This window comes from Akebia trifoliata, chromosome 16 (genome assembly GCF_017979445.1).
Source record: "Akebia trifoliata isolate Shusen 1 chromosome 16, ASM1797944v1, whole genome shotgun sequence".
Lineage (NCBI taxonomy): Eukaryota > Viridiplantae > Streptophyta > Magnoliopsida > Ranunculales > Lardizabalaceae > Akebia > Akebia trifoliata.
Genome location: NC_141390.1, coordinates 6069449 through 6096151, shown reverse-complemented (window position 1 = coordinate 6096151; position 26703 = coordinate 6069449). Strand labels below are relative to the sequence as shown.

At 33.0% G+C, this 26703-nt stretch overlaps 1 protein-coding gene across 1 annotated transcript; it reads left to right on the top strand.

The window, feature by feature from the left end:
• The first annotated feature begins 20307 nt into the window (after positions 1-20307).
• On the top strand, positions 20308-21927 carry LOC147382429 (serine/threonine-protein kinase OXI1-like). Its single transcript, XM_086429455.1, has 2 exons — positions 20308-20823; positions 20900-21927. Exons 1-2 carry the CDS (start codon positions 20465-20467, stop codon positions 21810-21812), a joined length of 1272 nt encoding a protein of 423 aa, XP_086285581.1. The 5' UTR covers positions 20308-20464; the 3' UTR covers positions 21813-21927.
• Positions 21928-26703: the final 4776 nt, after the last annotated feature.

Sequence of the window (26703 nt, the reverse complement as noted above, 5' to 3'; positions counted from 1 at the left end):
GAGATGATTCTCTTTAGTTTATTAGTGTACATCTGGATAGAAAAAATTACTCCTATTAGAGTTATGTAATATAAAAAAATTTGAAAGGAAAGAAAATATGGGGATATGTTTTTGGTTCTTCGACGATGCCCATTGATAGAATAAATGCCAAATATGAGGAACTGTTGGTTATGTGTGAAGTCAACAATTCCAAGATTATTACTTAGTTTAATAATTCTTTTAAATAATTTATTGGTACACAATTGGCTAAATATGAGACAACCAGGGATATTTGGGATCATCAGCAAGGTTGTACACACAGCCTAACTTTTCTAAGAGAAATCAGTTGGAGACAAATATTAGGGCAATTCGATAGAGAGACTAGACCATTCAAGAATTTTACTTAATCATAACTGATTTTTGGGTTCAGTTGGCCCTCAAAAAGTCAATAGAACTTAGTTCATATAAACCCTACTCGACTTATAGAGAGGAGCAACATCTTGTTCAATTCTTGATGGTTCTTCATAATGATTTTGAAACACTTCGCTCTATTCTCCATCACAACCCTTTTATTACTATTCATTATGTACTAGCGAGCTCTTGACCGAGGAAGTACGTCTCAAGTAACATATATTAAAGAGCCTCCTTCCTATCCCTACTTAAACTGATATGGTCGTCACTTCTAAACAATCATCTACCATGTAGAGATCTAGAGTTGGCATTGATGAATGTTGCTTTTGCAAGCAAAAAAGACATTGGAAGGACCAATACCCTAAGTTTATTAGCAGAGGTCTACAATCCTAGCATACTTAGAGGTCAAGACAATTTCATACAACAGTAGTGCCACCGCCTCTTGGCATTGGTAGAATAGTTGCAACACCCACTAGAGATTCTTTGGCCTCCACTACTACCCTTTTTTGATATTATCACACAGTTGCAACTTTTCCTTTCTTTTTAGCCTCATGCCTTCACTACCTCATCCTTAGCAGGTTTATCATCCTCTCCATCGTTAAGTATATCTCACTCCACTTGGTTCTTCGATTCAAGTGCCTTGCATCATATGACACATGATTCATCCTTATTTTCAATTTTAACACCATATTCATCCCATATTTCTATTTTTATTGTTGATGACACCTCCATGCCATTAGCAAATATCAGTTCTATTGCCACTCCATACTAGACTCTTTTTCATATTTATTGCATCCCAAAACCTGTTTTGAACTTTATATCTATCAATCAATTTTGTGATTCTGAATATTCAATTCATTTTACTCCTACTTTTTGTTCTGTGCAGGATCCTCACTCGTAGAGGCTGATTGAGACAGATTGTAGAGAGGGGGACTCTATTTGTTAGAGGAGTTTTGTGTTCCTCATTTTGCAGCATATAACCTTGATTTGTCTTCTTTTCATGTTACTCATATTTCTTTTAATTTTTATTTCTGGCACTCTTGTCTTAGACATATCTCTAGTTCTCATTTAAAATATTTAGCTTATACTGATACATTAGGAAATGTTCATTCTCATGATATTTTCGATTGAAGTGGTTGTAAATTTATTAAATTTTTTGTTTTGCCTTTTGGTATTAGTATGTTTATTTCTCATACTCCATTTGATCTCATTTATTTTGATGTCTTGGGATCTACTCCTATTTCTAGTAAAGGAGCGTCTAAATATTAGGTCACCTTTATTGATGATTATACACGTTATACTTGGATTTTTCTAATATAATATCATTATGAATTTCTTCACATATTTGAAAGATTTCATGTTTTTCTTAAAACACAGCATTCTACTACTATTAAGTATTTTAGGGGTGATTTGGGTGGGGAGTATACTTCTGGTGGTTTTGACGGATTTCTTGCATTGGATGAGACAATCTTCTTGTACAGATACTTTTGAACAAAATGGTGTTGTTGATCGTTCCCTTCTTCTTTCTATTAATGTTCCTATTATGTTTTGGGGCGAAGTGGCTCTCACTCAAATTCATATTATCAACAGAATTCCTATTTCCCTTACTGTTGGCATCATTCCCTTTGAGAGACTATATGGACAAACTCTTGTTTATGTTTTTTGAAAAAGTGTTTGGGTGTACATGCTTTTTTAAAAAAACCTCATTAAGTGTACTAAGTTATCTTTTCATTTGGCCTTATATGTGTTTTTGGGTTATGGTGAGGATTAGAAGGGATATAGATGTTTAGATCCTATGGCTCATAAATTGTATACCTTTCTCTATGTAGTGTTTCTAGAGCACATTCCTTATTTTTCTATTCATGCTTCCTCTCATCATTTACCAAGTTTGATCTTATACGTATTGATCCTTTTGTTGTTGATATAGATATCTTGCCCATTTCTATATCTTTTGCAAGTTATGATGCTTCTCATCCTCCTTCTTCGGCCTACCATGACGCTCTTGAAGATGATGATCCTCCACCTATTCCTACTACTAGGATTAATTACCCAATCATTTCCTTTCTTAATACGTATGTTCGTAGGAATATGACTGTCTCCTCTATAAGTAATAACACCCCCTCCCAAGCTTCTGAAAATATTGTTCCTACTCATTTTCACTATCGTCAGCGTACTTGTAATCCACTTCCCAAGCTTGTTGATTATTCTTGTTATTTTTTTAATTTTTTTTCCTTTTTAGCATCTATTTGTAGTTTATCTGAGCCCACCTCCTACAAAGAGGATGTTCTTGTTCCTCTTTGGTAGTAGGCTATGGATGAGGAGTTCAATGCATTACATCAAACTAAGACTTGGTGTCGCTTCCTTCAGGCAAGCATCTTCATGGTTTTGTTGGATCTACAAAATTAAAACCAAGTATGATGGTTCAGTTGAGAGGTATAAGGCTAGATTTGTTGCATAAGGGTTCACTCAACAATTTGGTTTTGACTATGAAGAGACCTTTGCTCCTATAATAAAGATGACCATTGTTCCCACATTAATAACTATTTTTTATTGTTGTCCATGGGCTCTATCTCAGATGGATGTGAAAAATGCTTTTTTAAATGGGGATTTCACAGGAGAAGTTACATGGTCCTACCTCTGGTGTTCCCCATCATCCTACAGAGGTTTATAGACTCCAAAAAGTATTATATGGTCTCAAATAGGCCTCTCGGGCTTGGTTTGAAAAGCTCTCTTCTATCATTGGTCCTTTTGATTTTCGCCCTAGTGATTATGACTCTGCCTTCTTTGTTCGGTGTATGTCTATTGATTGCATTGTCCTTCTTCTCTATGTTGATGATATGATTTTAACTAGGGATGACTCTGATGGGATTGCACTATTCAAACTTCAACTCCATCAATAGTTTGAGATGAAGGATTTAACCTTCTTATTTATTTTCTTAGTAAGGTAGCCTATTCGCCTAAAGATTATCTTCTCTCACAATCCAAGTACATTGTCAATATCATTTCGTGAGCTTATTTGACTGACTATTATATTACTGAGCCTCTTCTTGAGCTCAATGCACGTTATACTTCTTTTGATGGTTCTCTTCTTCCTGATATGACTTTATCGCGTACTATTGTTGGTAGCTTGGTTTATCTTACCATCACTCAACCAGATATTGCCTATGTTGTTTATATTGTCAATCAATTTGTTTTTGCACCTACTTTTGTACATTGGGTTGTAGTTCTTTGCATTCTTCGCTATCTCTATAGAACTATTCATCATAGTTTATTATTTTCCTCCACTTTTTCTCTTGAGCGTTGTGCATATTTTGATGCTGGTTGGCTTGGTGATATTTTAGATCACAAGTTTACCACTAGCTTTTTTGTTTTTCTAGGTGACTCTCTCATCTCCTGGAAAAGCAAGAATCAAATTTTTGTGTTTTTCGATTCTCTATAGAGGCTGAGTATCATGCTATGCCTTCTACTATTACAGAGATAGTTTGGTTGCATAGATTGCATACGGATATGTGTATCTGTTTTTCTACTTGTACTTCTATGCATTGTGATAATCAGAGTGCAATTCATATTGCTCAAAACTTTGTACTACATGAATGTACCAAACACACTGAGATTGACTTTCATTTTACTTGTCATCATCTTCAACATGGGACCATCACTTTTCCATTCCTTTCCTCTTATTTACAGTTGGCAAGCTTCTTCACGAAGTCGTACATTATACAACATTTTCACATCCTTGATAACAAACTTTCAATGTTGTTTGTTGCTACCTCGTGAGTTTGAGGGGGGATATTAGAGTATTAAGGGGTATTTTAGTCTTTATTTTTATTTATTTTTTTGGAATATATATAAACCCATTTTTCATTGTTTTTGTAATTTTGGATCTTACATGTATGGAATAGAGAACTCTTTATCTTCTTTCTGTCTTCTTCTTATCTTCCAAGGTTTGGTATTCTAATAGTACATATTAATTTCCTCTACATAATTTCTTTGGAGAATAAATGAAAATTATCCTATAATCCCAAAATTTATCTAAGAACTTCACTAAGGATTTTAGGGAGGACATCTAACTTGTTAGGGAATTGGACCCTAGAAATGAATCAAGTTCAAGGCATGAAAGAAATGAGTCTATTTAGTAAGGAATTGGGCTTGACAAGATTGCTAAGGAAGGAGTATGATTAATCAAGTTGTTGGACTCACAAAGTGACTTGAATATATGATTTCATCAAAGGATTTTGACTAATAATAGAGTGGGGGATAATTACTCTATTATGTTTTATTTTCTAGTAAAGTATTACAATTAGAGATCAAGTATCAGCTAATGACTATTGTTAAGGGCAAAGTTGTAGCCGAGTACCCTATTGAAGATCCAACTTGGGCTGTTGAAGACTTGGAGTCAAGAAATGGACAGCTGACATTGACGTTGTGACACCCTGCTAAACGCTAACATAAATCCCCATGTCAGATCCCGAGGTACTAGGTGGCACCTCGAAATTTCGGCATGGTCTCTTTTGTTTATGTTAGTATTTCAAGGCGTTCAACCTACACCTAATAAATGACATACAATCCTACATATAAACAAACAAGATATAATACTAGCGGAAGCCTATATACGTCTAATAACATACAATAGATCAGAGTGCAAAAGAAGAAAATTTATATATAGGATTATACAGAGATTCCTCACTCTAATAAAATTCTTAACACTTAATACAGAATCCAAAATACCTCTAGACGAACTGACACCACTAGGGGATATAGCCCCAATACTCACTAGGTAACGGATTCTGGTCGTCTATCTGACCCACCAGATGGTCCCCACTCGCTGGTTTTACGCCCGCCTCGCCAACTGTAGGCTCTGAAGCTAAAAAAAATAGAGAAGGAAAAAGTGAGTAACAATGGTTACCCAATAAGGAAGAACACAATTTCTGCCAATAACCTCTTCTAGCATGAACGAATAAGCATACTAAATCATTTTAAAATCTATTAAATTTTACAAAAGAAACTACGATTAACTGGTACATATAGCCAAGGATGAGCAACTAAACATTTTAAAACTCACATTACATCGATCAGCAGTACTTACTATAATATTATCTTTTTTTTATACAAATCTAATTGATCAAATAGAAACATTAAACATGCATTTTATTTTATATATCAAAGTAAGGCAACAGATACATAATACACTATGGTGGAGTATTGGAATTAGAGAGTTGAAATTCACGATTGTATCGGTCCCAATCGGGACATGATGTTACAATTCTTCTCTGGCTTTTAGTTCATGATTTTGTGGCCTGTCGCTGCATTTACCACGTTTGGTTGACCATTTATCTGGCTTAGGCTGGCCGTTTGACGTGACAGTAAACAATAGGTCTCTTTTCGATGTGTCAGAACATTCGACTACTCTAGATTATTAGTGATCCCTGACTAATCATCTTCGTCTATGCCTATCAAGCGTGCATGTGATTCTCAAATATACAAACCATTCGTATACAACCACCTTTACATTATAAATTCACTGGTAAAGATAGAGAGGAATAAACTCAGATTCCAGTTGTGACTCCACTCTTATATGCGTCCCATACCACATATGAGTTTGGTGGTCCCTACCGTACATCCCAGGATAGTACACCACTCCGGATGATATGATGCACTATCCCTTCAGGTATTCACAAACTCTTTAACAGCTCACAAAATAGCTACATCTATATATATATAATATATATATATATATATATATATATATATATTATTTTCATTTGAAAATAAAAGAAAAATTAACAATACAAAGTTGAAAATGGATATCCAGTTTCTTACCATGCAAGTGTGGCCAGCCAGCCTAAAATAAATAACGAAATAGAAACGTAAACAACGCCTCGCACTAACAGAAAGTAAATAAACATACAACCAGTAATATTATCCCTAGATACCCGTTCACCAACCTACACACAACACAACAATGTAGAATGCATACATCACCTCTCGGGTATGACTCTGACATTTTAACGTTTCATACCTTTTTTCCTTTTTTTCAATTTTTACCGTTTTCAATCTTTCAAATAAAATATCCACTTTCTGATATTATCAACTCAATTTGAGTTCATTGAATATTAAATCATTTTTTCCCAATTATGAAATTTATTTTCATCAATAATATTGAAAAAGTACAACACTTAGATCAAAACAGGGTCTGAGCGGTGCATAAGACCCAACTGACAGAAATAACCAGTTGAAATATCTTACCTACGTATAATTTGTTAAAAAATACAATTAAACATATCAAATATGCATGTTCTGGCGTGAATTTGAAATAACCGATTGAATTCTATATTTTTGGAAACTTACCACAAATTTTTAATAAAAACCTAAATGCAATTTTCACAATCTATGATTACTAATAGAAATTGAGAGTTCCTTACTATCTCTAGGGGATGAAATTGAAGCACGTGCACAAAAATCGAGGCGATCGATGCGAAAATCGAGGTAACTCGTACTTCAAGATGGCTGATTTTCGAAATTAGCAAGGTGATTTCGAAGAACTCGTCGTGGTCGTCTTTTTTCCCTTCTGCGATGGAAGAGAATTTGATCCAGAAATAGATGAAATCCGATGTTGAAGTTACGAAACCCTCGTATATATATATATAGGGTCCCGTTCAGCAACAAACATTTTGACAAACATTTTGGTAAAACATTTTTCAAAACATGGGTTAGAGGTTTTGGAATGGGCTGATTTTTGGTGAGAATGATCTCTACGGTGAGGAGATCATCCTCACCAAAAATCAGCCCCTTCCAAAACTTCTAGCCCCAGTTTACAAGTTGAAAAATTGTGGACCGTCCATTTTTTGTAGACCATGTTTGATGGGGTTAGAAGTTTTGGAATGGGCTGATTTTTGGTGATGATGATCTCCTCACCGTAGAGATCATCCTCACCAAAAATCAGCCCATTCCAAAACCTCTAACCCATGTTTTGAAAAATGTTTTGCCAAAATGTTTGTCAAAATGTTTGTTGCTGAACATTTCCCATATATATATATATATATATATATATGAATGTTTTTTTACGATATGAGATGAAAAAGACGAGAAAACAAAAGGAATTTGGGTGGGTTTTGTAGAGAACACGGCTGCAGATGTTTCTCCCTTCTGCGTCGATCGATGACGGCGAGCCGTTTGCGACAGATCTAAGGTTGAAAATCAAAGAAAAAAATGATTTTTTTTAAAATGGGTTGGCTGTTGGACGGGTTGGAGAAGATAAAGTATATAAAAAAATTTAAAAATTTTATTTATATAAAATTTGGGACGAAATCGGTATTTTGCCAATTATTTTGATCGATGATAACTTGACCATCCGGACTCTAAAATTGACAAATGAATACTCTATTTTATTTAATTTTTCGTTCCTGATCTAATGGTATGGTTAATTTCTTCAAATTTTATTTCTAACAAAAATTTACATTTTTGGCCTGAAGGTGACCCCTAAAATTGACGTCATTTTCGTTTTTTATGATAATTCGACTTTTTGATCTCCAAAAATGACAAATAAATATTTCATATTCAATAATTTTTTATTATGATCCCAATGGTATGATCGAATCTTAATAATTCTTGCTCTACAAAAAGTCACTATTTTAGCCCAGTCTGACTCGGTATCGAGGATTTTGCAACTTTTATGTTTGGACTCGCATTTGAGCGTGCTTACAAGCTAAAATATGTTTTTTGATCGTTTTGAAACCAATGGTGAGGTCAGATTCTAATAAAAATGATCAGAAATATCCTAAAGCTTTATCCCTAAGTCCCACTTTCAAGATTTTCTCAAAATTCTATTATTTATTTTTTCTCGAGATACGAACTGAAAACTCGGGTTTTATAGACGCCAAATCCAGGTACACAATTAATTGGCGGAGATTATTTTTGGATGATTTTACCTATTTGAATGGAGCTAGAACTGAAGTTGTGTTAGTCACCCTAGACAACACTTAACTAAATAAGACAATGAAGTTAGGATTTGCAACCTCAAACAATAAGTCAGAATATGAAGCAGTACTCACTAGGTTGTAGATGCCCAAACAATTAAAAGTAAAGGAGTTGTTGATCTTTAGGTATTTAATGCTCGTGGCGAATCAGGTAAAGGGAATGAGAGGCTACCGAGTACCTTACTTTCACTAGGAAGAACTTGGCGGAGTTCAAGAAAACAAATATCTTTAATTTTTCGAGGGAAGAAAATAGGCATCTAGATGCATAAGTAAATTTAGTAGCCATGTTTAGAAACAAGGATATGAAAACTTTTACATATAGAGAGGAAGCAAGAATACCCAAGTTTTATATATATATAAAAGGTACACGTTACACAAAACAAATTTAGTAGCCTTGTTTGGAAACAAGGATAGGAAAACTTTTACATATAGAGAGGAAGCAAGAATACCCAAGTATTATATATATAAGGTACACATCACACAAAACAACATAATTCACTTCACAAAAACTCGAAAGACTAAAAAATGATGAAAAATCCTAATATTCGACACATGCTTAGATATCACACTATGTTAGGAACACACGACTTTTGGAAATAGAAATCATCACTCAAGGAATAAATGAAGCCTTTTGTAAAATTTAAAAAAAAAAAAAATTTAAATGAAGAAACCTCCCCTAACACCTCAAACTTTCTTAAAGACCATGTTATGGTTAAAAGATACTCTGGACCACATGAAATAATAACTAGGGCCAAAATAAGTGATCAGGGCCTAGAAAGTCGATTTTAAGGCCCTAATTATAGAGACTTTAAGGATAAAATATATGTTAAATCCTCTCATTAGAGATAATGCATTTATAGTCCATTTAATTACTAATTTCAAATTTATCTTGATTTTAGGTCTAATTTTGGATCATTATTTGTGATAGATCAAAGGCATGAAAACTAAAGGGATGAATCATGAAATTTGCAAGAGTCCATTAAAATCCAGAACCTAAGACAAAAACCTAAACCAAAGTATAGGCCCATTGGGCCCACTATAACCGCAGTGCGGTGGGACCCTATCAGTGGCTCGGTGAAGGCGGCTTAACATGTCTCGAGATTTGTGATATGTTTTGGCGGCTTTATTACATACATGTTTGAGTAGGATTGAACTTTCTTAATTTAGACGAGAATATCTGATTGAAAAAATCCTAATTTGATTTCTATAAATAGAGACCAGACCAGAGACATAAATCATTTTCTCTTATCTTCTCTCTCTATTTCCCTCCTCTCTTCTATTTTCAATTTTAGGTTTTTAGTTTTAATTTTAGTTCTACCTTTGTAATCAAGGAAGTACTGCTAAAGTTCATATCAAGATCAATAAATTAAAGAGACTTTTTCTCTTTTCTCTCCTCTTTTATCTTTATGCTTTTTGTTTTACTTTCTTTTATATCTCTTGCAATGATTTGTGGCTAGGCTTCTATTAGAGAGGTTGATGAAGCCATGAGAAAGATTTTCTTCATCAGTTTATATGTTTTATATCTATGTTTAATTGTTTTCATGTGATGTTGATTTGTTAAGTATAGATCATCAGATCTAGTTTATGATTTTATGATTTTGATGATTTAGACTTAGATAAGTTCAAGATAAATCATGCTCGATTGAGAATATCATAAATAATCTTTTGATTTCATCTTATTAAAGTTTAATCACAATTTTCTGAGTTATTATTTGTGCTTAATAGAATTACTTTCCGACCCAACAACATTAGATTGTTAGTTGGATCAAGATAAAAACAAATACAGATGAACTGATGAGATAGTTTGCTTATGGTGAATTCGACTGATCTAAGTTTTTACATTGCTAATCCTTCTTCTTTTATTATTTTTGTTATTTTTAATCTCTACTAAAATAGGTTTTATTGATTACGTTAGATCTTAATTGTTTTTAGTTAAAAGTTAGAATCAATGTTGTCTCTGTAGATCAATCCCTTACTTACCAAGGTTTTATTATTTGTTATGTGTTTATTTTGCATGACAATCTGTGATAAACAATAAGACCCTTCAAAAAATTTGCAAAAACTTTTCAAAATTTCCAAAATGCCCTTCACAAGATTTTCGTACACCTTCCACATTGAAAAACCATGAAATCTTGAAACCAACATTTTTAATGAAATTTTCATTAAAATTCAATTTCAAAAGACCATGAACCCTTGAAAAGCGGATCATAAAACTTTCTTTAGGGGAAAAATGATAATTTTGAAACATTGAAAAAGTTTGCAATATAAATGAAGAAAATATTTTAAGACTTTTAATAAAGATTAAAATCATTTAATGAAAATTAAAACATTTAAAAGGATCTAGAATTTTTATTTATTGAATCCTTATCTTGGCGGAAATATTTATCAATGGGGAAAAGTATCCACAATTTAATAAAGTTTTAGGGTTCATTATATGAAAATCTTCAAGACTGACCACCTTGGACACTTCATAATAAAATAATGAAGAGTTGTGATAAACTGACGCTCTTTTGCATGCACCCTAACGTGATAGTGAATAGAATCATAGAACTTTTTCGTCGAGATACATAAGGAAAAAGATTTATGGTTCTATGCAATGCCACATCAAAAAACGTACAGTTTTAGAATGTCAATTTATCATTAGTCAAGAATAAAAGAAAGAAAAATCTCTTACAACGAAAAATCGTAGGACTCTCCATAATAGAAACAGAGAAAAAAAAGAGTAATGATTTTCTGACTCCCCTAATGGGCATATTCAAAATACTCTCCTGATGTGGCATGTGCTAGAACCATAGATCTTGTTGCCTCGGGATACACAACTACACTTATTTATAAGGATATGCATGTGTATCCCGAGGCAAAAAATCTATGGTTTAGACGCATCTCACGTCAAAAGAGTATTTTGAGTATGTGACGTGGGGGAGTCAGAAAATCATTACTCTTAAAAGAAAATCAACGCAGTGTTCAAGGAAGTCAGTTCAGTATTTTTCTTTATTGATCCATTCTCTTACAAGCTCTATATTCAAAAGAAAAAGACAGAAGGGAATGGATACATTTTATGTGGCGTCCTGCCAAACACTAACACTAATCCCCATGTCAGATCTCGAGGTACTAGGTGGCACCTCAAAATTTTGGCATGGTCTCATCTGTTTATCTTAGCATTCCAAAGCGTTCAACCTGCACTTGATAAATGACGTACAATCCTGCATATATATATACAAAATAGAATACTTGCGGAAGCTTATATATCTAATAACGTACGATAGATCAAAGTACGGAAAAAGAAATTTATACACGGGATTATACAAAAAATTTTCACTTTAACAAAAATCCTAACGCTCAGAACAAAATCTAGAATACTTTTGGTCTAACTGACACCAGTAGGGGTATTAATCCCAGTATTCACCAGGTAATAGACTCTGGTCGTCTATCTGACCTACCAGATGATCCCCACTAGTTGGTTCTACACCCGCCTTGCCAATTGCAGGCTCTGAAACTAAAAAAAATAGGAAGGAAAGGGTGAGTAACAATGGTTACCCAATAGGAAAACAAATAATTTATGTCAATAATCCCTCCTAATATGAACAAATAAGCATACTGAATCATTTTTAAATACAAAATTTTATAGAAGAAACTACGATAAACTAGTACATATAGCCAAGGATGAGCAATTAAACATTTTAAAACTGCCATTATATCAATCAACAATACTTACTATAACATTTTCTTTATATACAAATCTAATTGATCAAATGGAAATATTAAACATGCACTTCACTTTATATATCAAAATAAAGTAACATATACATAATACACAATAGTGGGATAGTGGAATTAGAGAGTTGGGATTCACGACTGAATCGCTTCTAGTCGGGACATGATGTTCCATATTCTTTACTGGCTTTTAATTCCTAATTTTGTGGCCGGTCGCTGCACTTTCCACACTTGGTTGATCATTTATCCGGCTCAGGCTGACCGTTTGACGTGACCGTAAGCAATTGGTCTCTTTTCGATGTGTCAGAACGTTCGACTACTATAGATTGTTAGTGATTACTGACTAATCATCTTCGTCTATGCCTATCAGGCGTGCATGTGATTCTTAAATATACAAATAATTCGTATACAACCACCTTTACATTACAAGTTCACTGGTAAAGATAGAGAGGAATAATCTGTATTCCAGTTGTGACTTCACTCTTATACGCGTCCCATACCATGTATGAGCATGGTGGTCCCTACTGTACATCTTAGGATAGTACACTACTCCGGATGATATGACACATTATCCCTTCAAGCATTCACAGAGTCTTTATCAGCTCACAAAGTATCTACATATATATATATATATATATTATTTTCATTTAAAAACAAAAGAGAAATTAACAATACAAGGTTGATAATGGATATCCAGTTACCTACAATACAACTGTGGCCACTCGACCTAAAATAAATAACATAATAGAAAAAGAAACAACGCCTTGTGCTAATAGAAAGTAAATAAACATGCAACAGTAATATTATCCCTAGATATCCATTCACCAACCTACACGCAACACAATAATGTAAAATGTATACATCACCCCTCGGGTGTGACTCTGACATTTTACTGTTTCATACCATTTTTCTCTTTTTTCAATTTTTACAATTTTCAATCTCTCAAACAAAATATCAACTTTCTGATATTCATCAACTCAATATGAGTTCATTGAATAATCTTTTTTTTTTCAATTAACTTGAACAATTACAAAACTTTTATCAACATGGGGTCCGAGCAGTGCACAGAACCCAACTTGCCAATATAAAATCCGATGAAATAAAATACAATTAAACATATCAAATATGCAAGTTCTGGCGTGAATTTGTAATAACCAATTAAATTCTAAATTTTTGGAAACATACCACAAATTTTTAATAAAATCATAAATGCAATTTTCACAATATACGTAGAAATTAAGAGTTATTTATAATCTCTAGGCGACGGAATTGAAATACGTGCATGGTTCGAACTTCTAATCAATTCCCATTAGAATGAGTTGGCGATAGTTTCATAAATGGTCATGGAATGGGTAAAATGTATAGTCTTTCCTACCATTGAATAAAACCATTGGGTTTCCATGCTTTGATCATTTGATTGGTGAAGGGATAGCCATTCGATACATGATCTCTTACTCAAGATCTTGATTTGAATTTACACAATGCTCACCTTGAATGATTTTTTATTTGAAATAATCATTTTCAGATGCCAACTCTACCTTGGGTCTAGTATTGTGGTGTTATTGGAAGTATCCTCATTGGTTTTGATTATATATGCACTTTATTTGCCAATTTTTTACAAGTCGGGTATGGCTCCGTGCATGTGTTATAGGGATTCATGGATTCGTTTGAGATCAATGCATGGCCTTTTACAGTTATTTCCCTCCTAAATGATTCAAAATCATCTTTATCAGAGGCTTGGTTCTTGATCCTCATTTTTGTTTCTTTTTACTCTCATTGATTTGTTTTTTATAGACAACAATTGAGATTTTGAGATACCTTGATGATTAATTGGGGTTGTGTGCATTAAGTTTTGAAACTATTTTGCCTAAAAAGGGGTTTTAGGGGTTGTTTCATGTTAAGAAAAAAATCAGAAATTTGGGGGATTGGCATGGCAAATATTAAGTGTGAAATCAAGATTTTGGGTTGTATAGATGGGAACCCTTTTGCACATTATCTCCACATATGACTTTCAAAAGTGACAAGTTTTATTTTCTAATAGGAATCTTCTAGCCTCAACCCACGATTGAGACTCTCCAAAATGATTTTTGGGATTTAAGGAAAAAAAAAAAAAAGAGGATTTCCTAGAGATCATTTCCTAACGATACATTTCCATTAAGAATCCTCAACATTCCAACGAGAATCCCAAACATTCCAACAGTCATGTTGATGGAGACACTAGCATTTTCCATATGTTATAATTTGAGACTCTTCGGTTTAAATTAAGAGTTATGATAATATGACATGACAAGTTCAGGAACAGTAGATCTGTACGTCTCGAGATATCTTGATGCATACAGATTTACGGTTGCCAAACTTGTCCACATCAGGGAGTCGATTGAGTATGCCACCTGGTGAGTCATATTATCATGACTCTTAAATTAATTATATTTTCTAATCGTGCAAAAGGATGAGTCAACTCACCAATGATTAAATTACAAAATCAAAGTTGAACCATAAAATAGGAGTCCCATCTTAAAGTGGGCTGCCCACTTCAAAATTTGAAGGAACCCTCTTTGCAATATGACACGTGACTTTTCGTATGTAATTCACATCTACTTTTTCCTCAATATTTCGGATACCTTCTTGAATACCCCACGTGTAATCCAAGGAAGAGGGTTCCTTCAAAATTTTGAAGTGGGCTGCCGGCTTCAAAGTTTTTTTTTCCATAAAATAGTAAGTCCATGATTCTCCCATTTGAGTGAATATAATTACTTACTTATGTTCACCTATTGTTAGTGTTCCTATTTCACTTGATCAAGTTGACTCAATGATGTGAAATTTGCAAGAAAGATAAGATGCTAGTTGGTGAACTTGCCAACTAGCTTGGGTGGAGGATTTTTCCATGTGGGCCCCTATGAGAATATTCCCACATCAAAAGGGGAAGACAGAAAAATCAGGTTTATAAAATCATCAATTTTAAATCCAAAGATTAAAAAAAATTATTTCTACTGTTTGCACACCAGAATTTATACATGCAGTGTGCTTCTATTGCTAACATACTATATACACCATAGGAGTTCAAGCTTTCAGCATTTGGTGTTTTCTTGTTTGAGTGTCTTACAGTTTCTGCTGACTTCATACCATAGCTCATAAACATATAAAGTGACATTGACATACATTCGAGCCAGATTGAACCCAAATTTTTTGGATTTGATTAATTACGCTTGCATAGTATGATGATGAGTGTTTTTTTTCTTACGATAATTTTGATGGTAGTCTTGACTATAGTCTCCATTAGTTGGACCTTAGATTAGCCATGGATCGTATTAGAGACTGACTTCTATTTAGATGAAGTCGATGGCTACACAACATGAAAAAATGCCATATTTGACTGCCCAATGCCGTCAAATTTCATAGAATTTGATGGATCAATGTGTCAAAATTTTTATTGTCGAATTTTTGTATTCGATGTGCCAAAACTGTCAAATTAATGGAGGATGAGAGAAATCCAACGGTTTTAAGCCGTTGAATTGGGAAAAGGAAAAAAAATTTGATGGTCATGGGCCATCAAAATTTGATTACTTAAATCCGCGGGCCTTGGCCCGTCAAATTTTTCTATCAAAATTTCCAATTTTCATGCAATGCTAACATGTTCTGGTCTTTGTAATGTTACACATTCTTTTTATTGTAGATCAATCCAATTCCTATATGGATTCATCTTTTGTTCTTATACCTAAAACTAGGTGGTCACTCCCAAACCCCAAAATCTCGAAAAAAGTGTGAGGCCTTTCATGAGTGTTGAGTTGTGTTTTGCAAAGGTGACTTTAGGAACCAATGAATAATAGGTCACTTTTGAAGGCTCTACTATTACTAGATCTTTTAATGCATCTATTGGGGCAGCACTCACCCCAAAGAGTGGGAGATCCAAGTTGAGGTTCACGGTTCTCTCTAGCTCATCTCTAAATCTTTGGAGGTGGCTTGAATCTATCTCTTCGTAATGATACAACATCAGCAAATTCACTTAATGCTACTGACGAATCTTCACCCACTCTCCTTGATCATATTATACAAATAGAGACTAATGGTAAATATAGCACACTTGGACTCATCTTGTGATACATCAACTAGAATATTAGACTTCGTGTCTCAAACAATTAATGTACCAACAGAGTACTACTGCAATCCCTTTACCTTCTGATCACAATTCATCAATTCCATCTGATGCAAGCCAAATACTTACTAGAACAAAAAGTGGTATTTTTAAACCCAATTCACAGTATGATACTTTTACCACCACTTCGGATTCAATTCCATTTGAGCCAAAATCAATCAAAATGACTATTAAACATCCAGGTTGGTTAGCCACAATAAAAGAGGAAATTGTCGCTTTAGAAGACAATCAAGCATGAGATCTTATCCCACGTACTTCTATGATGAATGTTGTGGGTTGCAAATGGATTTTTAAGACGAAACTCAATCCTGATGGATCTTTTGAGCGTCTCAAAGCCTAATTGGTGGCAAAGGGTTTTAACCAAGTGAACAATGTTGATTTCTCGAAGACATTCTCTTCTTAGATTAAGTCATGAAGTATATGTATTGTTCTCACTGTTGCTACAGTGTGTGGTTGGGCTATCCGCCAACTTGACGTAAAGAATGCCTTCCTACATTGAATTTTGCAAGAGCCAGTTTTCATTGAGTAACCACCTGGGTTTATATATCCCACTTGTTCTTCACATATATATTGATTGAAAAAAGCTCTTTATGGCCTCAAGCAAGCGCCATGAGCTTGGTTTAATAGACTAAGCTGATTTTTGTTGGGCAAGGGTTTCTTTAGCAATGTAGCCGACCTCTGCCTGTTTGTTTGTCACTTGCAACATAGTACCATTCTTTTCCTATTATACGTAGATGACATGACTCTTACTAGTGATTGTCCTGGATATCTTGATTAATTTGTAGGCGAACTAGGTCGAGACTTTCTATTAAAGATATGGCTCATTACACTATTTATTTGGTTTAAAGGTACACTCCTTCAAGATGGCATTTTCTTATGCCAAGCTAAATATTCTTGTGACTTACTCAAGCGAGTACTGACAGATTGCAAACCCATATCTTCTATTCGTTATGTAAATTGTCAATAAAAATAACATAACAAAAATATATAAAACCTTGGCAAACAAGGATCGATCCACAAAGACAATGTTGATCCAATAATTTCTTTTAACTTAAACAATCAATCAGGTTTGAATTATTCAAGAAAACTAAAATAAAATTAATCTAAAATAAACAGGAATGTGATTCACAATGTAAAGAATTAGATCAGTCAAATCCACCAAAATAATTCACCTTATTAAATTATTTATTTCTTATTATCTCAATCCAATTAACAAAGCTAATGTCATTGAATCGGAAGATGAAATCTGTTAATCAAATTATTTATCTCAAAATTATATGATCATATTTAATAAGACGAAATCAAAGATAAAATATTAAATCTTTAACAAAGTATAGTTTAACTTGATCTTACCTAAGAAAAACTATCAAAATCATGAGATTAAATAATTATATTCAATAGTTACTACTTAAGAAACTGACATCATAATAAAACATTCATGCACAATCGAAATGAATAACTATATAAGATGATTTTGTTTGGACTTCATTGACCTCTCTAATGGAGATCTAGTCACAAAGCATATCAAGAACAATAAAAATAAAATAGAAATAAAAGAATAGAAGATTAGGGAAGATAAATAAATTATCTTTACTAATCTTAATCTTGAATTTGATAGAGTATCCTTCTGCTTACAAAACTTCCACATAACTAATCCTAAAAACTATAAACCTGACTCTTCTAATTATTCTCATTTTTTTTTAATCTTTTATCTGGTATCTTATTTATAGAGGTAGATTAGAGTTTATCTTGAATTCGGATTACTTCCGTATTTTACAAAAACCAAAAACCTAATTCTTTTCAATATGAATCATGTTACATTATTGATGTATGAATCTTGAGGAAAATCATGCTGACATCACCATGTCACGGTGTTTGTGGGCCCAATGGACCTGTATTTTTGTGACGTCCCGCCAAACGTTAACACAAATCCCAAGGCCACCTTGAAATTTGGACATGACTTCCTCTATTCATGTTAGCGTTTCACGGAACTCAAAAGCATTGTAAATCTAATATACCACAAATTCTGATTATATGGAAAAAAAAAAAAAAAAACTAACACAGAAATAACAGTGGAAGATTGAAAATATCTAACACGTGAGTATATCAAAGTGCGAGAGTTTACAATATACATGATTACAAAAAGGCTTTCACTCTAACATGAATCTAATTACTTAACTCAAAAACTATATACATCTCCCAAGATGAACAGACTCCTAATTGATGTAATCCTAATACTCACCGAATAATGGATTCTGGTCGTCGGTATGACCCATCAGATGATCCTCACTCGATGGCTCTACGACTACTTTTCTGGCTGCAGGCTCTGAAGTAAAAGAAAATGGAAATAAAGGGTAAGTAACGATGATTATCTAGTAAGTTCACAACCAATTCTTACTAATAACCTCTAGACTTGTATAACTGAGTGTGAGTATATCCCATATGGACTGAATACTGTGTTTTGATATCACGTTGTGGTATCAACTAAATATTCAAAATAGAGTGGACCTATATCTCATACAAACCTAATATTGTACTCTAATATCACGTTGTCACATCCTTAAGTTGTACATTTCATTTTTCAAATTCTCTCTCTAGCAAATTTTTATTTTTGATAGACAATATTTCAATTTCTTTTTAATAAAAATTTTAAAAATGAAATAGGAAAGCAAATCAATATAGTTGATTGAATTTTTCGATATACATAATAAAATTTTATGACGTTACATCCTTGATGACGATGATAATGATGGTGATGATGAGGGAATTGTTGTCATTTTTCGATGGTGATGATGATGGTATTGAGATCACTTTTCATTAGTTTATGATAAAAGACCAAATTTAAGAGGGTCATGTCATCAATTACAATATAGGAGGAGGTATCTCAATATATATAAAAGCTTGAGGTACATTCAATTAAGTGAATACAAAAGGACATGCGTCTATCATGAGGTGGCAAGTAATCACCATGCTTTTCATGGTGCTAGTATTCATCAAATTAAAAGAAAAAGGAAGAAGATAAAGGTACATTAACCCATATCTTTAATTTTTATAAAGGATTGCATTTGGGCAGCCAAAGTTAGAGTCAAAATTTATCCTATATGAATTAAAAGTTTGGGATTTAGTTGATTTTTTTTGTGAGAATTTTATGAGGATGATCTTTGGCAAGGAAATCATCCTCACAAAAAATCAGCTCATTTTGAAACTTTCAATCTCATCAAAAGTGGTTTACAAATTAACGATAAAAATCAATGGTTCACGATTCTTTAACTCGTAAACCACTTTTGGTGGGGTTAGAAGTTTCAGATTGCGTTGAATTTTTTTGAGGATGGTCTCTCACAAAATATCAGATCAATTCAAAACACTTTTAACCCATACAAGACAAGCATTGACTGTTGAGCGAGACCCTTCTATAAATTTAAAAATCGATGTACCTAAATTTAACCAAAGTCCAATCATGATCCATCCAATTTGACAATTTTTTTGATTTATTTTTCAATTCTATTTTTAAAATTAAGTTCGAAATAATCTTGTAAAAAGGAGTCATGTTAATATGAACTTTTTATGTACACTTTGGACACTCTCTTCGCACCATCATACAAAACCATATATATATCCCAAAGCAAATGATCTAAGTTATGTGATGGGAGAGTCCAAAGTAAGTCAGATTATCACGACTCATAAAAAGTTGCATTAAGTGAATACTACATAATTTCTTATATGAAAAAAGAGTCGTGTTGGAATCTCATACCACACTTTGTGACGTGAAAGTGGATGACAACCATAAAAACTTTTTCATTCGTATCTCGATGAAAAGCATCTATTGTTCTCGTATACTTCCACGTCAAGAAAGTCGATACGAGGTTCTAGCCTAATTCACGTCAGCATTATTCATGAAAACAAAAAATCACATTTAATTCAAACAACTTTACTAAAAGGAAATAAACTTATGGACGAAGGCACATCGTCAACAAAATTAAAAGCAACGGTCAAGATTAAATAAAATAAAATAAAAGATTAGAAAAGTCAGAAAAACAATTATGACTCCTTCTCGAAGAAGAACCGCTTCTTTTCAATTAAATTTCTCATGCTTTCTCGGAAACCCAACAAACTCTCTCTCTCTCTCTCTAATACTTCTCTAGCAAGAAATCTCACCGACTTCGCCCCAAAATCTTCAACTAAAACAATGATCTGGCAAGATTCTTGAGGGAACAGTGTTTAAGTTCACACCATGATCGATCTTCAAAGTTTGAAAGCTCTCTCAGTTCTTGGAAGAGGAGCGAAAGGCGTAGTATTTGTTGTTAGAAGTCAAGAAAGTGAAGAAACCCTAGCTTTGAAGGCGATCTCTAAAACTGCGATTGAGAACAAGAAGAAGAATCAAAGTCATGAAGACAAAAGTGATGGATTCAAACGGATCTGGTTTGAACGAGACGTCTTGAAAATGTTGAATCATCCTCTACTTCCGAAACTAAGAGGAGAACTCTTCACCGAAGAGATCATAGGTTTTGTAATCGATTACTGTCCAGGAGGAGATCTCAACTCTTTGCGAAAGAAACAAACTGAAAAAATGTTTTCGGATGAGATAATCAGGTATTTATTTACACACTTAGATCTAATTAAACAGATTGAATTTGAATTTGAATTTCTTTTTATTTTATTTTATTAGGTTTTACGCGGCGGAATTAGTTCTCGCATTGGAATATTTGCACAAATTGGGGATTATTTACAGAGATTTGAAGCCAGAAAACGTGATGATTCAAGAAAATGGTCATCTGATGCTCGTTGATTTCGATCTCTCAAAGAAACTCTCTTCGAAATCTGAAGAATCTTCTCCAATTAATTCAACAATATCTCAATCTCCTAACATCAACAACAAGAGAACCAAAAAGCGATTTTCGACTTTTTGCCTTTGTAACTCGGGCATTCCACCTCTTGACTCGGTGTACCCTGCTGTAAGCCAAGTTGACTCGGATATATCTGACTCGGTCACCACAGAGAAGTCTAACTCGTTCGTTGGAACAGAGGAGTACGTTGCTCCCGAGATCATATTAGGGAATGGTCACGATTTCTCTGTGGATTGGTGGGGCCTAGGAGTTGTGCTATACGAGATGTTGTACGGTCGAACTCCTTTTAGAGGAAATAATCGGAAAGAGACGTTTTATTGGATTCTAACGAAACAACCGACGTTAATCGGGGAAAAGACGGCTCTGAGGGATTTGCTTGGGAAACTTCTAGAGAAAGATCCGAATAAACGAATCTCTGTCGAGGGAATAAAAGCTCACGAATTTTTCGGAGGAGTAGATTGGGATTCGACACTTCGAATCTCGAGGCCACCTTTTATTCCTTCTCCACTTAACTGGATTGTTGAGAAGGATAAAGAGGGAATTAAAGAAATTGATGTGGAATTAGTCGTCAAAACGGTTTTTATCGGTGTTGACGTGGAAAAGGAACAAAATATTGAAAATAATAATTCTACTGCTAACAAAAAGCAAAATGAAAATGAAGAGGAGGACAATAAGGTTGTTTGGATGGAGGGTTTGAGTAATCCCACAAAAACTGCCAATTTTTCTGTATTTTGAATACTTTAGCTTCTCCATTTTGTAATTAGCATAGTTTGTAATTGTGGGGGTTAATTTTTTTTGATAATGTCTTATTAAATACAGATAATAATAATTATTAAAGATTAATTATTTATGAGATTATTCTTTTTTAATTTTGTAATTTGCACATGTTGGACGGTTGGTGGAAAAGTTTTAGGGTAATTCATCAGTTTAAAATACATCAATGTTAATCAAGTGAAGGGGGTTTTTTTTTTTCCTTTATTTATTTATGAAAAATGTTGAAATGACTCAAAGTATTTATTGCGATTCTTTCAAGTCTAACGTGGGATGTGTACATACCCATAGATGTGTTTCCTCACGATATGAGTAAAAATCATCTACGGTTATGTATGCATATCTACGTCAGAATTGTGAGAATCAGAGTAAATCCTATGTCACCCCAACACAACTCTTTATTTATTTATTATTTATTAATAGAGGATTTAATGTTTAATAAATCGATTGGTTCATGAGGGTGAGTAGAGAGCTGCTATTGGCACCCCAACTTTTACTTATAACACCTCATTAAAAATAAAGAAAATAAATAAATGATTGTGCAAGTATACGAGTGTAATAATAATTTAACGAGTGTTATAATGTTTTGTAATGTTGAGATTATAATTTGTACTATACATTTGTAATGTTCGACGAGTATGTTTTAATCTTTAATTGAGGCGTGATAAATAATTTAAGAAATTGAGGTGTGATAATTAAAAGTTGGAGTGCCAATAATAACTCTCAAGAAATAAGAGGTGTTTGAGATAAAAGTAGTAAAAATTTATTAATTAAAAATGTATTTTTGTAGGTAAAAGAATTATATATAATACTTATTTGCATTACTATTATTTATTAATAAAAGTAAGAATTAATTCCCTATTTGTACTCTTTCATGTTGGATGATTAATGTGAAAAACCGTAATCCAATAGTTCGTTTAAAATATTAAACAAGAAGTAAATATTTAATTTAATACTTTTATTTTATTTTTATTTTTTATTTATGTTTTTTGTTTCAAGTTAACATTTTCATGATTGTAGGAATGTCAAAACAAATTGATCTTTTTTTATTGTATTTTGGATCATCCAAATGGATTAGTCATGACAAAGCAATTTAAAATAGTAATTTTCTTTGACAAACTTTTATACTAACTTGTTCTTAGAGAAGGCATTCCGAATAAGGCAAGAGCCATGCCTTGAACTCTATCTATAGTCATGTCTGTGAGATACCTTTGCGTTTTTCCTTATAAATCCACGACCTTTTTTATATATCATGGATCCGTGATTTATTGTTAGGGGTTTGATGTCATCTCTCACTATTCGAGATTTACGAGTCATACCAATAGTCAACCTACTCTATGGATTTGTGAGTCTCTCTATTGCTTGGGTTGCTATCTATTGCCCGCTCGGATGACAATTTCTTCTCGAATCATCACAAGAATTAGTCATCATTTTCCTTGGATGCAAATTTACGTTGAGGAAGACATGAACATAATCAAGTAATTGGGATTAAATGTTAATAGATTCTTCAAATTGAATTGGAAAATATTCGGTTTAAGGTGAGAATTAAAAATCATTATTATAACAGGATTAATAGAAAGAAGAGATTAAATTTTAATGTTAATACTATTTTACTTAATTATTTGGTAGTTTTTTGGGCTTTAGCAATTTTTATTTTATTTTTTATTATTCTAATTCAAATAAATCTATCTAAAATGAGGTGAGTGGCCGAGAGGATCAGTGGTATGGGGTCAGATTAGTTGGGCCGACGTGGGAAGCTCATTTTTTCATTTAGAGTAATTAAGTCATAGTCCTCCTTGTGTTTGGTGAATATTTGAGATCACTTGACTCCTAAGAATGATTCATGAAAATAAAACACATAATCCTAACCCTTTAAACACAAAATCCAATGGTTGAGATTTATAAATATCTTGATAATACAAATCTCGTAGATACTTATCCCAAAAATAAATCTCAACCATTGGATTTTGCATTTAAAGGGTTGGGATCATATGTTTTTTTAATGAGTCATTCTGAGGAGATCTCAACCCATATTTGAAAGTGCAATAAATTCGCATTGGAAACAAGCATCTAGGGGTATTTTGGAAAAATAATAGTTTGAAAAGGTATTTTTGGTGCAAATTTCAATTTTCCAAGTGTATTTATTACACTTTAACGTGTGCCCTTAACAAGACTCGTATTTGAGTTTATCCCTCATGTGTTTTCAAACTGATAAATAGAAAATAACTGAAACACCCTTATCTTTAACCTTTAACCAAATAATCTTTGATTTTCTATCCAAAACCAATCATCTCTAAGCTCTTCAACTTCTATGATATATTATTTTTATATTATTGAAAATATTTGATTTTTTATCTAAAATTCTATCATCTTCTATTACAAAAACCCCATCTTATTTAGCTTGCATTTAAATGTTAATATTGGAGACAATATGGTTAAAAAAACTCTTAAAAGAATTTTTTTTATAGGTTAAAAAAAAGAAAGAAAAAAAAAAACCATTGAAGGTTGAAGTAGATAGGTTGACGAGGACTGACTTTGCAAAGAAAATCAAGAGTTTTCAGTTAAAGGATGAAGATGAGGACATTTAAGTCATTTTCTTATTAATCTAATAGAGCAACTCCAACCGTCCTTCAAAACTTCAAATATAGATGTTATGGAATAGAACCAAACTCCAACCATCTTTCAAAATGAAAGAAGCCCTTTTAAAATACTGTTCATTACTTCAAATATGAAGGGGAGAGAGAAGATTTGACGCTCCACCTCTATCACTGTTCACCTTTTCCAACAAACACTATTGTGTCCCTTTTTTCTTTATAATTGTCAATTTTAGCCCCTCTTTTCCTAACATGATTTAAATATCACTTTTGTCACAAATTATGTTTGATTGTGAACTACCAATTTTATTAGATTTTCTTGTTTATGCAATAAGTAAGAGTTGGGGTGCCAATAGCAATTTGTTTATTTTTTCTTTTAATTGGAGTGTAATAAGTAAAAGTTGGAGTGCCAATAACGGTCCTCTTTTTTATTTTTTTAAATATGATTGAATAGTGTTTTAGAGTAATGAATAGTAACTTGTAGGTATTACATATTGGAGCCTTCAAAATGAAGAAGATGCCACTTTGAAGGAAACTTTTGACGTGCTCGATTGGAGTTGCTCTGAGAGAAGGCAAACGTCAAGGGGGCAAGTCATTGATTTGAAATACCAAAACATGGAGGGGTGTGTATAAATCACCCTTTCTACTTTATCAACAATCGTTGTCTACAACATCTCTTTATTAATATTTATTTGTGAGAATACATTAACGGATCAACAAATTTATATAGGTGATGGATCGGTCAACAAATGCTAGAAGTAGAGGAAGGCCTAACACTAGCAAGGAGGTTGCTTATAATTTGGAATGGAAATATTTGTTTAGGACTATATGTGTCACAATTCATATTTTAACACTACGTGAAAATTGAAAAATTCAATAGAAAAAATTGACGGTCAAAGCCCAAGGATTTTAGAAACTGAATTTTGACGGTCTAGGACTGTTGAAATTCTTAATGTTCCCAGATTTGATGGCTTAGAGTTGTTGAATTTCGCCCATCTTTCATTAATTTGACAGTTTCAACCCGTTGAAAACAAAAATTTGACATTGAAAAATTTGACCCCTATGTCCATGGAATTTTATGAAATTTGACGGCCTAGGACAGTCAAATTTAGGCTTTTTTCACATTGTGTAAAATTTGTCATAGATCAACTAAACTCTAAAAACTCATCTCTATCTTGGAGGTAACTTAACCAAAAATTCTCTGTGAATCACTTATCTCAATATCATTTAAAAAAATATGTATAATATTTATTATACAACCATCTTTACTATTAGAATGAGAGAAGATAAATAAGGGTGACTATTTAATGTGGTACACATGTTGGATGAAATGATATGTGGGACCTGCAAATTTAAAAACATAAAAAAAAAAAAATGAGAGAAGACAGAGTAGAAGTAATTCTGATACCAAAATTTGGATCTCACAAAAGCTCTCACTTTTATATTTAGATTTAATATAATTAGGGCTATTTCATTAAAAACTGAAGAAAATTGTAACACCCCGAATTTTTAATTCGTATCTCGAGGAAAAAATAGTGGAATTTTAAGAAAATCTTGAAAGTAGGACTTAGGGTAAAACTGTAGGACCTTATTCTGATCATTTTTAATGGAATTTGACCTCACCATTAGATTCAAAATGATCAAAAAATATAGTTTAGCCTGTAAGCACGCTCAAATGCGAGTCCGAATATAAAAGTTACAAAATCCTCGATTACCGAGTCGGACCAGGCTAAAACAGTGACTTTTTGTTAGAATAATAATTTTTAAAATTCGATTATACCATTGGGTTCATAACAAAAAATTATTCAACATGGACTATTTATTTGTCAAATTTGGAGACCAGAAAGTTGAATTATCGTCAAAAACGAAAACGACATCAAATTTATGGGTCACCTCAGGCTAAAAATGTAAAATTTTGATGGAGACATAATTTGTAGAAATTGACTACACCATTAGATCCGGAATGAAAAATTAGATGAAATTGAGTATTCATTTGTCAGTTTTGGATTCCGAATGATCAAGTTATCATCGATCAAAACAATAGGCGAAATACCGATTTCGTCCTAACTTTTATAAAAAAAAAAAAAAATTTAATTTTTTATATAACTCATCTTCCCCAACTCGTCCTTACAGCATAATAAACGAAAAAAAAAAAATTGTTTTTCCTCCGATTCTTCCACCTTAGATCTTTCACAAACGGTTCGCCGTCGACGATCGATACAGAAGGGAGAAATGTCCGCAGCTACGTTCTCTACAAAACC